This window comes from Mixophyes fleayi, chromosome 7 (genome assembly GCF_038048845.1).
Source record: "Mixophyes fleayi isolate aMixFle1 chromosome 7, aMixFle1.hap1, whole genome shotgun sequence".
Classification (NCBI taxonomy): Eukaryota; Metazoa; Chordata; class Amphibia; order Anura; family Limnodynastidae; genus Mixophyes; species Mixophyes fleayi.
Window position 1 is genome coordinate 78,231,598 of NC_134408.1, and position 19,565 is coordinate 78,251,162.

General features: G+C 43.2%; 1 protein-coding gene across 2 annotated transcripts in view; it reads left to right on the forward strand.

Annotated features, from left to right (window-relative positions):
• WDR75 (WD repeat domain 75) overlaps window positions 1–19,565 on the forward strand; it is a 123,333-nt gene that overhangs the window by 21,004 nt on the left and 82,764 nt on the right. For both annotated transcript variants that reach the window (XM_075180016.1, XM_075180017.1), the window contains 3 exons: window positions 8,536–8,606; window positions 9,466–9,582; window positions 11,661–11,749. In XM_075180016.1, coding sequence (XP_075036117.1) covers window positions 8,536–8,606; window positions 9,466–9,582; window positions 11,661–11,749 — 277 coding nt within the window. The remainder of the gene's footprint in view (window positions 1–8,535; window positions 8,607–9,465; window positions 9,583–11,660; window positions 11,750–19,565) is intronic.

Consider the following 19,565-nt stretch of genomic DNA (forward strand, 5'->3'; position numbering starts at 1 on the left):
AGGCATGGAGGGCCGGTTATCGGAATGAAAAGAATGCCGGCGGCCATTTCAAAAAGTATAGCCGCGGAGGAGAGGAAACGGAAGGAGGCCATACCAAGATCCCCCCTCATACATAGGAAGGGGCATCGGGGTGAAAATCCGCTGCGGAGACCTCAATTGAGGTCTCCACTACTCTGCCATATACTATTTGTTTTCTTCTCCTCCCTGCTAATGGGGCAGAAAAAGCACTTTAGAGAGACAGCATTATCAGAGGGGGGGGGGGGGAGCTATGATATAGAGCTCCCCTGCTCTCCGTGGAAAGTTGGATTAGCCCAGCCTTTTTGGCGCCAAATATAAGTCCTGGAAAGGACACAGATCAGAGGGAGCAGGCGCCAGGCACTGCTATTGGACTTCTCCCCTGTTTGGGCTAAGTATCTGATTTATTTAAACATATATTATTGTATTGCTGACTGCAAAGTGGGCTAGTGGAAATTATATTATAGTTCTCCCACTTGCCAGGTTATTTTATTTTGGTTTAATAATTTACAAGTATAACTTTTATGCCTGTTCTTTTTTCTTTTTCATATTATTTTCTATGCTGTCTCTCGCTCTCTAACAGCTAAATTTAAGTCTGTATGTTTGGTGTGCCTTCCTTTGTAAAATGACCGATAAAGGAAAGGGCCCTAAAGTAAAGTGTTTCACTTGTTTAAAATGTAATGCAAAATGGGCAGAGGGACCCGTTGTGGGTAGAGGGACCCGTTTGCTCTATGTTCTGTCTGCGAAGCAGGGGGCCCCCCTACGCAATCCCAGCTTGTTGCAGCCCCACTGATGGAGTAACCGGCCTGGGTGGCCTCTCTGACACAGTCGGTTTCCTCTTTAGCACAGATGGTGTCACAGTCCAATCAGCTGATGTCTACTGTGGCAGCCGCGGTGGCTAATAGTGCTAGTACACCTTTGGGCCTTCCTGCTGCCACAGGTTCTTTTGAAGAGTCTATGCCAGGACCTTCCTCATTGCTTACAGACCAGGCACCTGTTCCCACAGAGCCGGCATGGTCCGCAGCTTTTATTAAGGGTTTGAATAAACTAAACCAGTTACTTGAATCCCCAAACATCCCGCCTGCTAAGAGGAAGAGGCCTAGACCCACTAATATCCTTATGGTCCTTTCAGACACGGAGGGGGAAGTATATTCTGATCCTGACCAGGGGCAACCTTTGGTGCAGGAAGAAGACCCTAAAAGCCATTTTGTTAATGATTTGGTTTTAGCGGTGAGAGGCGTTGGACCTCCCTGAACCGGAGGATCCTACTCCTAGAGACAGAAGTCTCTTTAGGAAGGCCAAAAGGAAGGCTATTCGTTTTCCCCCTTCTGTAGAACTCAGAGATATTGCAGAGGGAGCCTAGAAACAGCCTGATAGAAGGTTCTCTGTTCCCAAAATGTTCTCTTCCCTATATCCATTACAGGAGGAAGATGTGGCCCCTGGGAGAGTATTTCTAAGGAAGATATTCCAGTAGCCCGTTTGGCCAGACACTTTACTACCAGTCCCAGGTTCGGCAACTCTGCAGGATGCCAATGATCGCAGAGTGGAATCCCAGCTAAAATCTATATTTGTGGCTGCGGGTTCTTCCTTTAGACCCACATTTGCTACAGCTTGGGTTGCTAGAGCCTTGGAAACATGAGCAGACCGCCTGGCAGAGGCCTTACAGGACTCGGAGTTACTTCCCCTGGCTTTGCATCTGAAAGAGGCATTGGGGTTCCTTTTATGAGGCGGCTCAGCGTCTGTGTGCTCTATTCAGGCTGCATCTATTTCAGCAAGAAGAACGTTATGGCTGAAATCCTGGGAAGGAGATTCGGAATCAAAGAAGCCCGTTGAATCCATTCCTTTTTCAGCAGCAGGTTTGTTCGGGCCGGAATTGGATACTATGATTTCCCAGGCAACGGGGCAAAAGCACTTCTTTGCCGGTATTCTCAGGTAGGGGCAGGACTTCTCGGGTCAGCTTCTTTCGTCAGCCCTTAGAGGGAACTCCTGGCCTAGAGGACAGTCATTTAGAGGTAGACAGCCAAATGTTCGAGGCTCCTCAGTAGGGGTAGATCCTCGTTTGCGGCTAGGCACCAGGCCTCTAGGACACAGGAGAAGCCTGCGTCCTGATGACCACTCTACTCTGCTAGAGGTGGCGCCGTGGGGGGAAATGTCTGTCTCTGTTCGGGAACAGTGGGCAGCGTCATCCCAAGGCACTTGGATTCGGGGTATTATAGCAGGGGGGGGTACATGTTAGACCTGCTGGGTCCGGTACCACATTGTTTTTATGTTACACCTCTACCCCGAGGGCGTTCAGGAAGTCAGGCAATACAAGTCTGTGTCGCCTCTCTTCTTTTGCAAAGAGTCATTTGCAGCCTAAGATTCACAGTGGGGTCCTCCCATTACCAGAGAGGTTGGGGGATGGTAATCTTGCTCCTCTGGCTCCAGGGACCTTGGTCGGTCCAGGAATCAGCCTTACCAATAAATGTGTTACAGTTGTAGGCAACTCCTTTAGCCCTTCGGGGGGCCTAGTCCCTCCTATAGGGCCACCCTGTTAGAATTCAGTCCGACAAACGGCTGTGGCATATGTCAACAGGCAGGGAAGAACCAGGAGGGCAGCCGCAATGAAAATTGCAGCTCAGATTTTTTCTTGGACAGAACAATAGGTTCCGGCAATTTCGGCAGTATTCATTCTAATATAAAGGGGTTAGGAGGCCGACTACCTAAGTCGAAATCAAATGATGCCGGGGGAGTGGTCACTCCATCCGGATGTATTTCAGTCTCTAGTTCAGAGGTGTGGTCTTCCGGATATAGATCTCGGGGCCTCCAGACACAACAAGAAGGTTCACAGGTTTTTAGCAAAGGCAAGAGATCCCTTAGCGGTGGCAGTGAACGAAATGAGGATGTCATGGGAGCTCAGGTTGGGATACCTGGTTCCTCCGGTTCCCATGCTTCTTCGCATGCTCAGACGAGTAAGGCAAGGGGGTCTTCCGATAAGATAAGGATTTTGTCTTCTGCCACGAGACGATCTCCTTCTTCAAGTTCCCTTCAGTCACCAGAATTTTCCTCAGCTCCGTTTAATGGCATGGAGGTTGAAGCCAGCCTCTGGAGGGCTAGGGGTTTTTCCTCTAGTGTAGTTAACCCTATAATGCAAGCTCGAAAACCAGTTTAGTCTCGCATCTATCGACGGATTTGGAGAACCTATATCAGATGGTGTGAAAATAGGTCATATCACACTTCTTCCTTCCGTCTCCCTCGCTTATTGGCTTTTCTTCAGCATGGGCTGGAAACAAGTCTTCGTTTAGGTTCTCTAAAGGTTCAGGTATCGGCTCTGTCAGTCTTTTTTCATCGGAAATTAGCGGATTTGCCAGATATCAAGACTTTTCTTCAGGGAGTCTTACATATTCAACCTCCCTATGTTCCACCTACAGCACCATGGGATCTTAACCTGGTACTGGACATGCTTAAAGGGCCTACCTTTGAACCTTTACCTGAGGCAGATTTTAGGTGTTTGACCTGGAAGGTTGTTTTTCTTTTAGCAATTGCATCGGCACGTAGGGTATCGGAATTGGGAGCTCTGTCTTGCCGGGAGCCATATCTGTTTTTTCATGAGGACAGAGCGGTTCTGAGAACACTCCCCTCCTTTGTTCCAAAAGTGGTATCCTCTTTCCATTTGAACCAGGAAATTGTAGTTCCAGTTTTTTCATCTTCTCACTATGATCGGCAGTCTATGAAAAAGTTAGATGTGGTCAGGGCTCTCCGTATTTATGTCAAAAGAACATCTCAGATTAGACAAACCGATTTGTCCTATATGATTCTAACAAAAGAGGTGGCCAGGCTCTAAACAGTCCATTGCAAGATGGATTACGGCAACTATTAGGCAAGCTTGCATAAGAGCTAACCTTCCTGTGCCAGAGAGACTTACGGTCCATTCCACCAGATTGGTAGGGGCGTCGTGGGCAGCAAGAAATGGGGCTTCTGGCTGACCAGCTTTGCAGGGCAGCCACCTGGTCTTCTGTCCACACATTTACCAAATTCTATCAATTTAATGTATTCGCATCTTTCAGAGCGGTCCCATCCTTAGGGGGCTGCTTTAGAACGTCCCCATGGTAAGCAGTGTCCTCCAGACTGGATGAAAGAGAAAAGAGGATTTATATACTTACGTTAAATCCGTTTCTCTGATTCCATCTGGGGGACACTGCGATCCCTCCCTTCTGCCTTTCCTCTGTATGCTCTTGCTTGATTGACCTTTCTCCTTGGGGCTTTTTGAATTACCTGAAGAGGAAGAGGCGGGGGTATGTATAGTGGAGGGGAGGGGTCTGTCAGCAATGCTAGAAATTAACTAGCTAGGTGCCAACTCCCATGCCCCCCCTTCACACCCCATGGAAAGCAGTGTCCCCCAGACGGAATCAGAGAAATGGATTTAACGTAAGTATATAAATCCTCTTTTTTTTATTGCACAGTTTTAATTTAAACATGCATACAATTCTTTTAAACATTAGCTATTAAAACTGTATTTTACCAATAATAAACTCTACGTCTGTTTGCTTTCATAGTGAACGTGCAGAGTTCCTGTCAGATGAGAATTTATACTCTTTGCAAGTGTTGTTTACAATGTTCATAGAACGTCATTTCTCGTGTGACAAGAACTTGGAGCTTACATTGCTTATTGTGAATAGACAAATAGTGTAAAATCATGGAATTAGACGATATGGGAATGCACATGCAGCTTGTGACATTAAATTTTGATTAGTTGTTGGTGAGAGCTGTCCTGTGGTCGAAAGTTCCTATTTTAATGCATGGAATGTAAATTTTCACTTTAATATTAATGCCTGCTCACAATGAGTACCTACCTGCAGACCTATAAACGGGTGAATATAGACTATAGGACTGTAAACAAAACACTAAATGTAAAGGTATGTTTAATATGTAGGTGACAGAGCCAGTTTAAATAAAACCTTTTTTAACTGGGTTTGATTTAAAATGATTACACTGTTTTTTACTGAATACAGTTCCTGAAGTGCAACTAAACATGACTAGCTTAATTGTATGGTGTTGACCATGTAGGTGTGGAATTATGGAACAATAGACATACACATTTTTATGATTACTTTAAAATAATCCTTACCCACTTTGAAGCCAGTAGTTAAAAATCTAAAAAAATAAAAAATAGGCAGTCATAAACTGTAAAACCGATAATAGTTATTCGGCTACTATACTCTTCCACAAATATAGGTCCTCTGTTTTTATTTTGATCTTTCATCCAAACTGGGGGACACTGCAACCTTGGTTTGTATGAGAAAAGTGTGGGAGTTGGTACTTAACTAATTAACTTGTTAATTGTAACATGCTTACAGACCCCTCCTCTCTAGTTCCTCAGTGTAGATTAAGTGCCTAAGGATTTGGGCTTACTTTTTAATGCTAGCAAAGTTTATAGCTTTTATTTTCTATTTTATTAATACCTTTTTTATTTGCTTTCTGAGGATAGTCTACAGCCTCTCTGAGACCCGATCATCATCATCATTTATATAGCGCCACTAATTCCGCAGCGCTGTACAGAGAACTCGCTCACATCAGTCCCCTGCCCCATTGGAGCTTACAGTCTAAATTCACACACACACACACACACACACACACACACACACACACACACACACACACACACACACGGGTCAATTTGATAGCAGCCAATTAATCTACAAGTATGTTTTGGAGTGTGGGAGGAAACCAGAGCACCCGGAGGAAACTCACGCAATCACGGTGAGAACATACAAACTCCACACAAATAGGGCCATGGTTGGGAAAGGAACTCATGACCACAGTGCCGTGAGGCAGAAGTGCTAACCACTGAGCCACTGTGCTTACACAGTCCGCCTTTGTAAAGTGTGCAAGAGCCGACAGGCTCTCGCTGACAGCGTGGGTATTCTTGTTGTGACAAGTGGCTTCATAAGACAGATTTATTTATTTTTATTTTTTGACTCGCCAAGACCACCTCTGTCCGAAAGAAAGTGACAAGGAGCAAGTCATCCTCTTGTTTCAGTTTCTGATTCAGAGAGATCGTCTGAATAGGAAGGGGAACTCTTTTACGAATCAGACTCCCCAAAGGTTACGGATCTGGATGATTCTCACAGGATCCAGGACATTGAGGATTTTGTCCTGGCAGTGAAGCAGACCTTAGAACTCCTAGAGATAGAGGAGCCCAGGGCAGCGGACCAGGGTCTGTTGGAAGAAAAAATAGACGCACCGTCTGCTTCCCTTCCTCTATGGAATTGAAGAAAATTGTGGAATTGGCTCTGTCACAGCTGGACTGCAAGGTTGTAGTACCCAGGAGACTCGTAGTCCTGTACCATTTACCGATGCATAACCTTGCCCGTTAGGTGCAGGGCTGGTACTCCTGACCTCTTGCTATGGATCAGGGTTGCTGTGGATCCATAGTAAGAGGTGAGGAGTACCCCCCTGGCCTATCGAACTGACCAGCGCTGCAGGGTAGCAGGCAGAGTGGTGGTACCGTAAAAGCTGAGTCCAAACCTCAGAAACAGTCGGAGAACGGATTAGATTTTGGGTCTAATCTGTAGGTCACAGGATTTTCAGCATGGAAAGATATTTTCAAGCAGGTCTTTGAAGCAAGTAATGTTTATTTGCAGTCACACTAATTGGAAGTACCAGTGCTAAGGTCAGATGAAATCAGAAAAAAAACTTTTAATAGAAAACAGTGCTGTTTTTATACACATTTGAACACAGCCTCGCTGGGTAAGATAGCCCCTCAAGGTCTGAGCTATTTTTAGAATCAGGATGTAACCTGTTTACCAAAACATGGGTTTACCTGCAATGCAAAGCTAACAATATTTATACTTAACTGTGATATCCTAAAACCTTGCTGTGATTTCCTGCGTCTTATTTCAGAGGCAGGAAATCTACTAGCAAGTTAATGGGTCTAATTAACATGAATCCTTTCTTCAGACAGTCGCAGAATACACATTCCCAAAGAAAGGTACAAACCCTAAACAAGCCAATTCCCCACATCACAATACACAAGATCTCCATCCACAAAGGCTTATTGTATCAGATATATACATCCAGAAATAATGCATTTCCTCTAGTAAGGTTAAACAAGAAATGCATTTCTTTAACTGGTCTGAGAAATAAATATAACCAAAACACTCACAATATCAAAAATAAGTACATTTGCAATTATATAGCAAAAGCGCCCTGCGCTATTTCCTTTAAATAAATTTATACCGTGTTATTTATAAGTGATCCAGTCACACCCTCCTATATCTTCCTTTGGTACTTAAGAAGGCCAAGAGTGTGTTCCAGTTATTCTGGTAGAACCTGGCATGACTTTTACCCTTCTTTCAGGATGGTCTGGAGTCCAGACCTGTCCAGACTCTGGACAGTGGTCCATGATTGGCCTCTGTTGAAATCCAGGGTTTGGCCTCCCTCTATCTTATTCCCTAGATTCAGCCTTTTCTTCAAGGGGTTTGTGACGTCCAACTGACCTATATATTTCGTCAGTAGTTTAGTGGTACTAAACTTGATTCTTTTAATGGTATAGGCACTGGCATTTGAGCCAGTGTAATGGAATTGTTTTTATTTATTTTTTATATAATACTTACCGTTAAATCCACCCCTGTTATTTCAGTCCTATCTTATGGGCATTGTTAGTTTCAAAAACAAAAAATCTGAGGCAGTTTGATTTGAAACCATTTTACAGTGTAGAATTTGTGCCTCTCCCAGCACCAGCGTTCTCTATACCTCAAGGTTCCTAATGTTCCCCAAATAAAAAAGGATAAATGGGTTTAATGGAGGTTAGAAAAATTGTTTTTTGTTTTTTCTTTTTTTTTTTAATAACTGATGCACACCATACAATTGAAAGACACTGCAACTAGTATATCGAGCTTAATATGGCCAAATAGATGACGTTGTTGGCAATTCATGGTGCCGAAGTCAATGAGTTTCAAAGTCTTGGTGAGGGAAAAAATGTGCAGGATTTTTACTTTATTTTTGCCTCTTCAGAAGTGACTGTAGTCCTAATGTATATAATACTACAAAATTTTTAATGTTTCCTCTCCGGTGGTATGTGGTGGTGTCCACTGTATGGTAAATGCAGATTGAATGGATCTAGTTAGAGTTCTTTGATCACTGGCAAATGTGTGGCGTGTCAAAATACTATAAGCTGTGTTCATGTCTAGTCAATGCCTGCAACAAATGACAATTTACAGACAGTGTATTTTGCATCTATGGCTTTGATTTTCTATTTTTACGTTTTTTAAAAGCATTTTTTACCATAAGGATGCCAATGCGTGATAAGCAAGGGAAGTCTTTCTTCATACACCAAAAAAGACATTGAGCTTTCAGTAAACCGCTTATGAATGAAAATCTGTGCGAACAGCTGCTCTTACTGTTGATAAAATGTGAAATGGAACAAATGGCAAGCTACACCATATGAACGGTTTTTGTTGAGGGTTTTATTTTGGTCCCACTTGACGTTTTTTTTTATAAAATATAAATGTTCTGATATGTATTACTCACTTTTTCAAGGGTGAATATATTGCTACGGTGAAAGGACTATGCCTCTTGGTTTATTTCTTCAAAAATGAAAATCATTTTAGGTAAGTTTGTTCCTTAATAGTTTGCATCGGACACTTACCATCCATGCAAAAGTGGTCAAAGCCATAATTTCAACTTGTAGAGAAGACTGTTTAAATAACATAATATCTAACAGTAGAATATATGCCGTTCTTTAAAACTGTATGTCACGGTTATTTTTTCTTTTCTTTTCTTTTTTTTTATTTTTCTCCTTAACTGCAATCAAAGAACCCAAGATGAAAGTTGTAATTATATTAAAATTTACTTCTAACTAGCTAAGATGTCTGAAATACTGATGGGTTTTTTTTTAACTAGAAAAAATTGATGGTACCTCTTAAATTCCTCTGTATAGGGTTTTTTTTTTTTTTTTTTTTTTTTTTACTGTAATTCCATATCTTGGTTGATTTTTCTTCCTGGTGTTTTTGTTTTCTTTACAAATTTGACAATGTTCATACACTGAGATGTCAAAAAGTTTCTGTCTTCTTTTTCTGTACTCCCAACAAAATGTAAAACCATTAGTAGTGTATTATGTGGAAGTTCTCATATTTCTGTTGATTTGTAAACTAACAATAGATTTAGTAACAGTAAAGTAACTTAAAATTCAGTCTGTTTTAAAGACACACATTAATCATTTGTCATATAGCTGGTACAGTTACTTTAATTTTGAGTCTGGATAAAAAATTATGGCACAGTAACAAAACGGCACTGGATATTGCAAAGAGCTAAAAAGGTCCTGCTTTCAATCTAGGAAAATAAGTGTTTGATACATAAGTTAAATGCCACTGGTTGCAATTGTGGTCCAGACAGATATAGCCTTTACTGTTAGTTATGTGGGAGAATAGTTTGCACACACAGAATGGTAAATCTCGTTCTTTCATTCAGTTTCTTTCTAAGTGCAACAAACAGAAAGGGCGCAAAGAACACATTCACTGTGGTCACATGTCATCCTACAGAAGACTGCATAGCCACAGGACATAAAGATGGCAAGATACGACTCTGGTGAGTCCTTTGGAAACATTCTTCTGCATTATATAGATTTGGCATTTTTTATTTATTTTTAGTTGAATTCATGATTTGTAATGTATATTCTTGCATCCTTGGGCTACACTGACTCCTGGGTGTAGAAGGTCCATCTAGGAGTTTGGCACTTCCAAAAAATCTGTTTAAAGACTGCAACTCCTTCTAAATACCCCTCCCTGAGTGTTGCTGCTTTAATAAGGGCTTTCCAGATTGAGCTAATGTTGAAATTGAAAAGGTCACACCATCTCTTTCGGGCACGTCAGTCACTCTTGCGGCCTGTGGGTAGAATACCTGAAGTAGGGTTGCTCCTTGCCCTTTTTTTGGAATGGACATGACACCAGGCTTTAGGGGCTGTCACTATTCTGTGTTTCAGGGCTTGTCGACTCCATGGGAGTCAAACATTTCCAGATAAATGTGCTTAGAATTGAGTTGTATTAAATACTCTATTCAAATGACTTCTTCTGTTGCGAGAAATGACCATAAAAATGCTGGCATGCAATGCTATGGTGATGGCGTACATCAGCCATGAGGGAATCCAGAAATAATACGTTGTTTGCTGGAACATTCTTTTCCAATCTCCAGAGTTGTTCATACCGAGTGTGGGGAACTGGGAAACAGATTATCCTCTTCACTCTTTTGCAACCTTTACTATGGGATAGCTTCTGTCTCTTTCCTGCAATTGAGTGACATTGCAACACATTGAGATATAGTAGGCAGACTTAGGAGTAAAGGCACTTTAAAACAGAACTATTTGAGTGTATACTCCTTCTCTACTATGCCCCTCCCATCTGGGACCATCCTCCATTTTAGTTAATGTGCTTAGGAGGCAGGGCATTTTATTTTGGGCTGCTGACCATTTTTTATACTCATTAATTATTTTTTTTTTACTTTTTATTCATTTTTGTGCATTGGAGGGACCCATTCCTAGAGCGAATATCCTGTGGGCTACTTTCATTCTGGAGCCCTGCATCGGGGTGTGCAGCTTTTCGGCTTCTCGCGCCCCTGATGCTGTTGCAGCCGCTGGAAGGATGCTATGTGTTTTCACACACGACGGTTGTATGAGAGTGAATCTGGATGAGCCGATCATCTCAAGCCACGTAGTTTGCCGACATCCCTCTAGCAACAAGCACTTCTTTCAGTAATGGAGTACGCTTGGCAGGGGGAAGACTGCGTGACATGACTCCAATATGAAGTGAATGTTGCTAGGGTGACTGCGCTGCAGAGAGTGCACAGGGACTTGCAGGGCACCCCGAAGGAGTTGCCATTTCTCCTTTCTACAGTGACAGCAGCTAAAACTGTGTAAGCATGCTCCATTGGGTATTTGGTAGGCTGTTCTAAGGGAAGACACTCCTCTTGTTTGGCGGGCTCTCCCTCATGGAAGCAGCCATTTTGCCTCTAGTAGCAGTGCAGTGACAGTCTGGCTGCAGCGCTCTCTTACTCTTTATGTTGAGGGTTGTTTTTTTTGTTTTTGTTTTTTTGAAATATCACAAAAAATGTAACTTGTTTTTAAAAAATAGAATAAAAAATAAAATACAAACTTCAGCTATGTAAAGAGCAAAATATTTGTTTCTCTGAAGGAGCTGTGGGAGAAGCTGAAGGTTTGTGCTGTTTAAACAGATGTGAATATGAATTGCCCACCCAGATAGTTTTATATTCAACATTGCACGAACCATCAGTGGAACTGTGTAAAAATGTGTGTTTTATTGCAGGAAATTTAATTTTGCATTTTCACTATAATGGAGGTGAAAAGTCTGATTTCGGTTAATATTGGAAATGAAAAGTTGTCTGCCACCATACTCAGAAGATGGAACAGTTGTTATATTTAAGGATATATAGTTGTTATATATAAGGATGGTGCAAGCAAATTTACCTAGAAATTAAAAAATAAATTTTTAGTGCGTCATAAGTTAAAGATTGCTATTCATGTCAAAAGTTCTTTCTGATAAGGGCCATAGTAATTTCTCAACTACAGCAATTTTGTCACAACTTTTGTAGTCCATTATAACAAAGGAGGTGAAATGTTTGAAATAACTATACATCCGTTATTTAATTTGCAGGAGAAAATTCAACTGCAAACAAGAATACACCTATTTTACTCTACACTGGCATCATGATGCTGTTGCTGATTTGTCTTTCTCTGTGCAAGGTTTGTATAAATCTATTTACAAAAAAAATGACTGCTGTAGAAACTTAAACTGCTGTTTATTTTCCATAATACTCTTCAGGCTTTGTAATACTTAAAATTTGCTTGTTTACATTTCAGTATAGAATTTAATAGCAATGGGAAACTCACAAGTCCAAAGGTGCATTATATGGAAAAACAGTCTCATTCATACAATTTGAATTCACTGGAACTATGGGCATATACAGCCTCCATTAGGACCATGGCACTTTAAATACATGTAAGCTGCTTATGCTCCTCCATTTCCTATAGCACCATGCTATGTTCCATGCTTTGAAGCTTTTTGTTGTTGTTGGAAGCACACCTCGTTGAGCTGTATGAAAACCAGTGCAAGCTTAGGAGCCACTGTTCCCGGTCAACTCCCCCAATTCCCTCTCCTTTTCCTCCTGCCTCCTGCTTCCGAATTGGGACTCCAGAGTGATCCCCATCACTACTGCCATGGTCCCTGCACCAACACCACACTCTCAGGTGCAGTTGCACCAGACATTACATCGGAGCAGTGGCGAATAGGTAAGTGTAGGGGCAATAGGGATGGGTAAGGTAGATTAGTCTCGGGTCAGCCTAAGAAGCCTAGAGCCCTACAGGAAGTGCAGTGCCACCCAGAGCTGTCAGCTCCACGCTAGTTGAGGGCCATCTTAGGTGGCGGTTGCTGACTATGCTGTAACCCTATGTAGAATAGCATCTCCTCTGTGATGGGCTTTAGATCACGGACTGACTGAAGCCCACCAAAGCAGACTTGCATTTCAGAACTCCCGCTTTGTGCCTCTTGTATTCCACCTGCAGGCAAGTTTTTCCCTTTTCTACATGAGTCTGTATTTAGTTAAATTTTCTGTTGGGTACTCTAAGTTGCCCAATGGACAATAAGAGACGGATTTGTTGAGCACAGCATGCAAGGTAATCTGTTGTCTATGCCTGTAGTTTTTGCTACTAATGTCAGAACCAGCCTGTGCCAAAATCCCTGGATCAGTCTACTTCTGAGCTCATGCAGCTTGCTGTGTCTCTCCAAGGTGTAGTTAAAGGGATCCATGTCTCTACTTCCTTCATTGAAATTTCAACGAAAGTCCCCAGTCATCTGAGAGTGCTCAGCCTGTCGTCATCCGTTTCCTTTGCAACGTCACTTGATGAGTCTGAGTGCAAACATTAAGTCAGCTCTGGGGTAGGTTAAAGTTCCTTAGGATTCTCGAGAATTCTTCAGGGGCGTAAGGTCTTGGCAGTGTCAGAATTCGGACTTCGTTCCAGGAAGGGTCTGACTGAGTATTCCTCTTCATGGGAGGAAGAGTCTGGCATGAAGGATTTCTCATGTCTTGATAAGGACCATATGAAACTGTATGGGGTGGATGATGTATTGTGCGCAGTACTACAGATATTTTAATTCCAGGGCAGTGAGTAGCCAGCTGAGTCTGACAATATGCTATTTAAGAGGAAAAGGAAACCTGGTTTCCTTTAACTCATCCCTTCAGTTGGATTATTTACTCTGGTTAATGGACGAACCTGGGCTGGAAGTATCAGTTTACCTGCAGGTTGCTGACCTTCAGCCTAAGGTAGAAACTAATACACATGGGGAGGATCAACCTACAGTGTATTCCATATAGCAACAATGCCTAGTGAGTTTGCGCTCCGCATTGCCTATGTCCAAATTGGTGATCAACAAGCACATGCAGGAGGTGTTGAATATTTGGAGGATATGGCATTGGATGGCGTTCTTATTGGGGCTAGCATTTTTGCTACGATGGCTTCAACAAGCCACTCTGGCTCGAAGGTGGTAAGGCCAAAGCAAAGTCCAAGGAAACTCTGGAGTCTTTGCCTTTTATCTGGTGGTGTCTTATTCTGCCCAGATCAGAATAAGATTATTAGCCTGGCGCCGTTTGCTTTGCCTAAAGCACAAAGCTCTCTGAATAGAAGTCTCGAGTGCAAAGAAAGCAGTACTTTGCATTTAGGGGAGGACAACATAAGGTAGGGAAAGCCTGGTCTGCCAAAAGGTGCTGACCAAGCTCACAGACAGTTTGTCTGTATGACGAGCATTCAGTATTTCTGTTCTCTTCTCTGTTCCAATTCAGATTCCTAAATGAAGGGCATTCATGGATTAAGGATCTATCATCCAAGAAAGCAAGGTGTCCTCTTAAACTGATAATACACTGTTTAAGAGGAAGATCTTATTTAGTCTCTGCAATTTAACAATGTAAGGATAATATGTATAGGAAGATAGACTATTCTGAAGTCTGTCTATGTAGCTGTTGGTGCGCCTCTGAGACCAATTTCTAGAAAGTGTATCAGCTAGGGTGGAGCGGAGGTGCCGTGTAGGTCCTCCTTGTCTGCCTGCTCCCTCTGCCGATTATTTAACCCTCCATTGGAGCCAGACACAGTTGTTGGTAGCTGGTGTCTGTCCTCCAAGTACAGAGAGCATGCTGTCTGCACACACTGCGTCTGGAGGGTTGGCAGCAGGTAAGTGAAACACACTCTCAGCATAGTGCTGTGAGAGAGACATTAGAAATCGCAGTGGGTTCCCTGAGCTGGCCATTTTTTCCTAAAAATAGTTTGTTTAATTAGGTAGAGGTAAGTGTTCTATTTTTAGCTCAGGGAAAAGGGTCACTGTCTCAGTAAACCCTGCTAGGCTGTGGATTGGTTGAGTTGTTTGTGTGTCTTAAATGTTAGCTAGTCAAGAGCTGGGCCCTGAGGGGGGGGGGGGTGTGGGGGTAGTCTTTCACTCCTCCTGTGTAGACCCCTAAATAGGCAGCCATTTCAAAAGTTCCTGCTTTTCTGTCCTGTATACTGTAAGGTAAAGGGTTGGGGGGTGGTGTGTCTAGTCTTTGTATTTTTTACACACTAAAGAGCTTTTGGCTGTATTGCAGGCTTACTTTCTCTTGTAGTTTGTGTGCTGCTTGTTATCTGTTTTGTGTGTATTTCACTGTACTGTTTTATCTCATCTTTGAACATGTCTTAGAGGGGAAAAATCTACACGTGACAGGGCTGGTGCTACTATGCTAAGTTTCACCTGTGCTGTATGTCATGTTAAGTTACCGTCTGGGCAGCCAGGAACACAGGCTCTGTGCATTTCCTGTCGGCCCACGGCGACTACTCCGGGTGAAACAGTTGCTGTCTGTTCAAACACTGAGGAGCCTGCTTGGGCTCAGTCTCTATTTAATACAGTGGAACTGCTTGCTCAGAAGGTACAGTCTCAGGCTGCTGAATCTTCTTATTCTGCTTCCTTAGTTCAGGCTTTGCCTGTTGCTGCTCCAGTGCAGTCTGTAGAACCAGCCTGGGTGCAGGGTCTTGCATCCTCAGTACAGGGTCTGGTAGCGGTCTCTTCCTCCTGGGAGAGGATGATTCAGTCGGTCACACCGCCTTCCTCAAGTAAACGGAGGCGGGTGACCGCCTCTTTTCTGGGACATAATTCTGATTGTGATTTCCTGGAAGAGGGTGAGTTACTGCTGGGCTCTGACATAGATGCTGCTTCTCTGGTGGAGGTTCCAGCAGATCGTCAGAGTGTGGAAGAGTTAATTCAGGCTGTGCGTCAGGTACTTGATATTCCTGAGGACCAAGTGCCTGAGGCTTCTGGATCCTCTCTTTTTGAAAGATGCAAAAAGAGGGAGGTGGTTTTTCTGGCCTCTCCCCACTTGGAGGAGTTTCTGTTGAAATCTTGGACTTCCCCAGACAGGAAGTTTCAGGTGACTAAGCGACTGCAGTCGTGTTATCCATTTTCCCCTGAGCTTCTCGCTAAGTTGGAAACGCTTCCTCAGGTGGATGCAGCTGTGGCGAGGTTGGCAAAGGTAACTACTATTCCTCTGCCTAACCAGGCCACTCTTAAGGATGGTGCAGACCGGAAGATTGAGACCCTTAAGTCCATTTTTGTGGCAGCGGGTGCTTCTTTGAGGCCTGCTTTAGCATCAGCATGGGTTAACAAAGCTGTTGATCGCTAGTCGGAACAATTGTCAGAGGGTTTGTTGGCTGGCAGGCCATCCTCTGAATTGATTCCTTTAGTGGAACAGATTCAGGGGGCAACGGATTATTTAGGTGAAGCTGCTATGGAAGCTGGGACAATGGGAGCGCTCATTTCTGCCTTGGCAGTGGCAGCACGTCGGACTCTCTGGTTAAGGTCCTGGGAGGCTGACGTGGAGTCCAAAAAGGCTCTGGAGTCCAATTCCTTTTCAGGAGGTGTTCTGTTTGGTCCTCAGCTGGATTCCTTTATTAGTCAGGCATCAGGAGGTAAGAGCACTTTCCTCCTGGTCAGTATTCCCAAGCAGAGGATGTCTAGATTTCGGGCCTTTCGTTCCGCAGGTAGGTCTCGAGGACAGTATTCCTCAGGACAAGATTTTAGCCTTACAGGGGATGGTGAAATCCCTGTTGATGGCAAGGAGGCCTTCCATTCATTTTGCGATGAGGCTTCTTGGCAAGATGGTATCGTCATTCGAAGCGATCCAGTTTACTCAGTTCCATGCACGGCAGTTTCAGTTGGAACTTCTGTCGCAATCTGTCGAGTGAGGTTTTTCGCCTGTCTCCGTAGACGCGCCAGTCGCTGATCTGGTGGCTACACAGGCAGAATCTCTCCAGGGCTGCTTGTTCTCCATTTGGAATTGGATTCTAATTACAACAGACGCCAGGGGGGGCTGCATGTCTTCAGGCTCAGTTTCAGGGGCTTTGGACTCAGAAGGAGTCCAAGCTTCCAATAAATGTCTTGGAACTGCGCGCAATGTTTCACGTTCTAAAAAGTGTGCAACATTTGCTGCAGGGAAAGCCAGTAAAGATCCAATCAGACAATGTCACAACAGTGGCATATCTCAATCATCAGGGCAGCACCAGGAGTCCTCTGGCCATGAGGGAGACTCACAGGATATTTCTGTGGGCCGAAGCTCACGTTTCGGCAATTGTGGCCGTATTCATTCCCAGAATAGAAAATTGGGAAGCAGACTTCCTAAGCAGGCAGACTCTGCATCCAGGGGAATGGTCTCTCCATCAGGAGGTGTTTCAACAGTTGGTGATGAAATGGGGTCAACCGGATATCGGCATGATGGCATCACGGTTGAATCAGAAGGTTGCCCGCTACTGTTCCTGTGCGAGAGATCCCGGGGTAGTCGCGGTAGACGCTATGTCCCTTGGAAGTACCGCTTAGTGTACCATTTTCCTCCGATCGCAATGCTTCCTCGAGTACTGAAAAAGGTGGAGAGAGGATGTTCCAGTGCTTCTAGTAGTGCCGGATTGGCCGCGCAGAGCTTGGTACACTGACGTGCTCTTCATGGCAGGAGTTTGGTCGTGGCGGTTGCCGATTCGCCCAGATCTTCTAACCCAGGGTCCCTTTTGTCATCAGGGTTTGCATCGTCTGGCTTTAACGGCGTGGCTGTTGAAGCCAGGATCCTAAGAACTAAGGGTTTTTTGAGTCAGGTGGTTCAGACCATGCTTCGTGCTCGAAAGTCGGCTTCAGCCAAAATATATCATCGAGTCTGGAGGACATATATTGGTTGGTGCGAAAAGAAGGGGTATCCTACATCTTCTTTTCGTCAGGCCAGGTTACTTAGGTTGTTGCAGGACGGCTTGGATGCAGGTTTGCGTCTTAGTTCTCTTAAGGGTCAGGTGTCGGCTCTTTCAATTTTCTTTCAGAGAAAACTTGCTGTTATACCTGATGTGCAGACTTTCATTCAGGGTGCTCTCCATGTTCAACCTCCTTATATTCCTCCGGTTCAGCCATGGGATTTGAATTTGGTGTCGAGGGCTTTACAGCATCCTCCATTTGAGCTTTTGAATTCAGTAGATTTCAAATTTCTTACTTTGAAAACGTTTTTTGTTTTAGCCATTTCAACGGCACGCAGAGTTTCAGAGCTTGCGGCTTTGGCTTGTAAGCCTCTGCTAGTTTTTCATGAGGATAGGGTAGTTCTTCGAACAAAGCCCTCCTTCCTTCCAAAGGTTGTCTCTAAGTTTCATCTGAAGCAGGATATTGTCATTCTGGCTCTAACTCTATTCGTTATCTTGATGTTCGTGCCTTCAAAATTTATGTTAAAAGATCTCAGAAGTTTCGTAAAACTGAGGATCTTCTTTTGATTCTTTATGATGCCCACAAAAGAGGCTGGCCAGCTTCTAAGGTCACCATTGCTAGGTGGATTACGGCTGTTATCCGCCAGGCTTACATTGCGGCTGGGAAGCCTGTCCCACATAATCTACGGGCGCATTCTACAAGATCTGTAAGTGCTTCCTGGGTGGCACGCTATTGTGCCTCCAGTGAACAATTGTGTAAAGGGGCCACGTGGTCTTCTGCACACACTTTAACAAAGTTTTACAGATTTAATGTGTTTGCCTCTAGGGATGCAAGTTTTAAGTGTTAAGATTATTCTCTTTTCTTTGGTTCTCTCTATCTCCCTTTCTGCGGCCTTGGTTAAACATAGACTGGCCTCTAGCAGGAGGTGGGGTATAGAGGGGGTGGAGCCAGAGCTTTAGTTAACTGAAAGTTAAAGTGCCAGCATTCGCCTGTCCTACTCTATACCCCAAGGTCCCGGTGTCCCCCAACGGATTAAGAGAAACGGATTTTACGCAAGTATAAAAATCGCATTTTTTCTTAGTTGCTACTTGTAACTACAATAGTTTTATATTACTTATTAATGTTGAGTTTGATAGCAGTGCCTACTCACTGTACACTCTGTTCCTCTCTTTGCTGACTGTTTACATAAAATGTGTGGCTTCCTGTAGACGTCAATGTTCAAATTGCATATCTTAAAATTGGTTAGTTTGAAGTTGTGTTTAAATGCTTTCCAGCCTAAAAGCATTATGCTACATTTAATAGATATTTTTACTGCCAATCTTTTTTGTTGAGTACTAGATTTAAAGATTCAACCAGAAAATGGGTAATTAAAAATCTTGATTCTTCAGTCTAAAACAAAGCTACTTTCTCAAAATTGACAGAAAAATTTACCTGGAAATTAAAAAGCCAAAATTATCAACATTTATGTGCCTGATAATTTTCAAGGGTGTGTATCTATTGTGTATTTTTCAGGACAGCAGCTGCATGGCAAGCATGAGTGCAGTATATGGTTTAAAAAACAAACACAATTTGTCAGCATTTATCCTTAACAGTGTGAATCTGTATGAGTCTTAAGCTGGGTACACACTACAAGATTTTCGTCCAATAATTGGACATATCAGCCGACTTCCTCCAATTTGGTCAGATATCGTGTGAGTGTGTATAGTAAAACGATGATCTAAAGTCCTCCCAAAGTGCCGATCATTGTTTCATTTGGTTGGTCGTACAGTTTAATATTTTCCGATCAGTCGCCTAACGATCATGTAGTGTGTATGCACTCACGCTGACAATCTCCATAGAGTTTACAGAGTCGGCTCTTTTCAGCCGATGTTAGAACTGAATGTCAGAGTGAATAAATGTAGAGAGTGTTGTAGAAGGAATAATTCATTTGTTCGTTCTGAGACAGATTATTTCGTTTCAGAGTCACAGATGCTAACAAAATTTGTTAGGACATGTGAATAGCTATAACAAGGTGGTTTTAATCAGTGTGACAATGTGACAGTAGTGAATGAATATTGTGCTGTCATTCTCCGGACTAGAGGACCAGATGAAGAGCACAGATCTGACGGTAAATCGTGTCAGTGTGTATGCATGAATCGCCAGACTGATCGGACCTTCAGTCGTAGGTATAATCGTTTGAGATGGCACGTCGGTGGGAAAAATTCTTCTGTGTGCACCCAGCTTTATACTACAGAAATGACTTACTTGTTCATTGTTTTTATTTTTCTTTGAATCAACTGCGAGTGAAAATAATTTCATTACAGTAGTATACTGCTA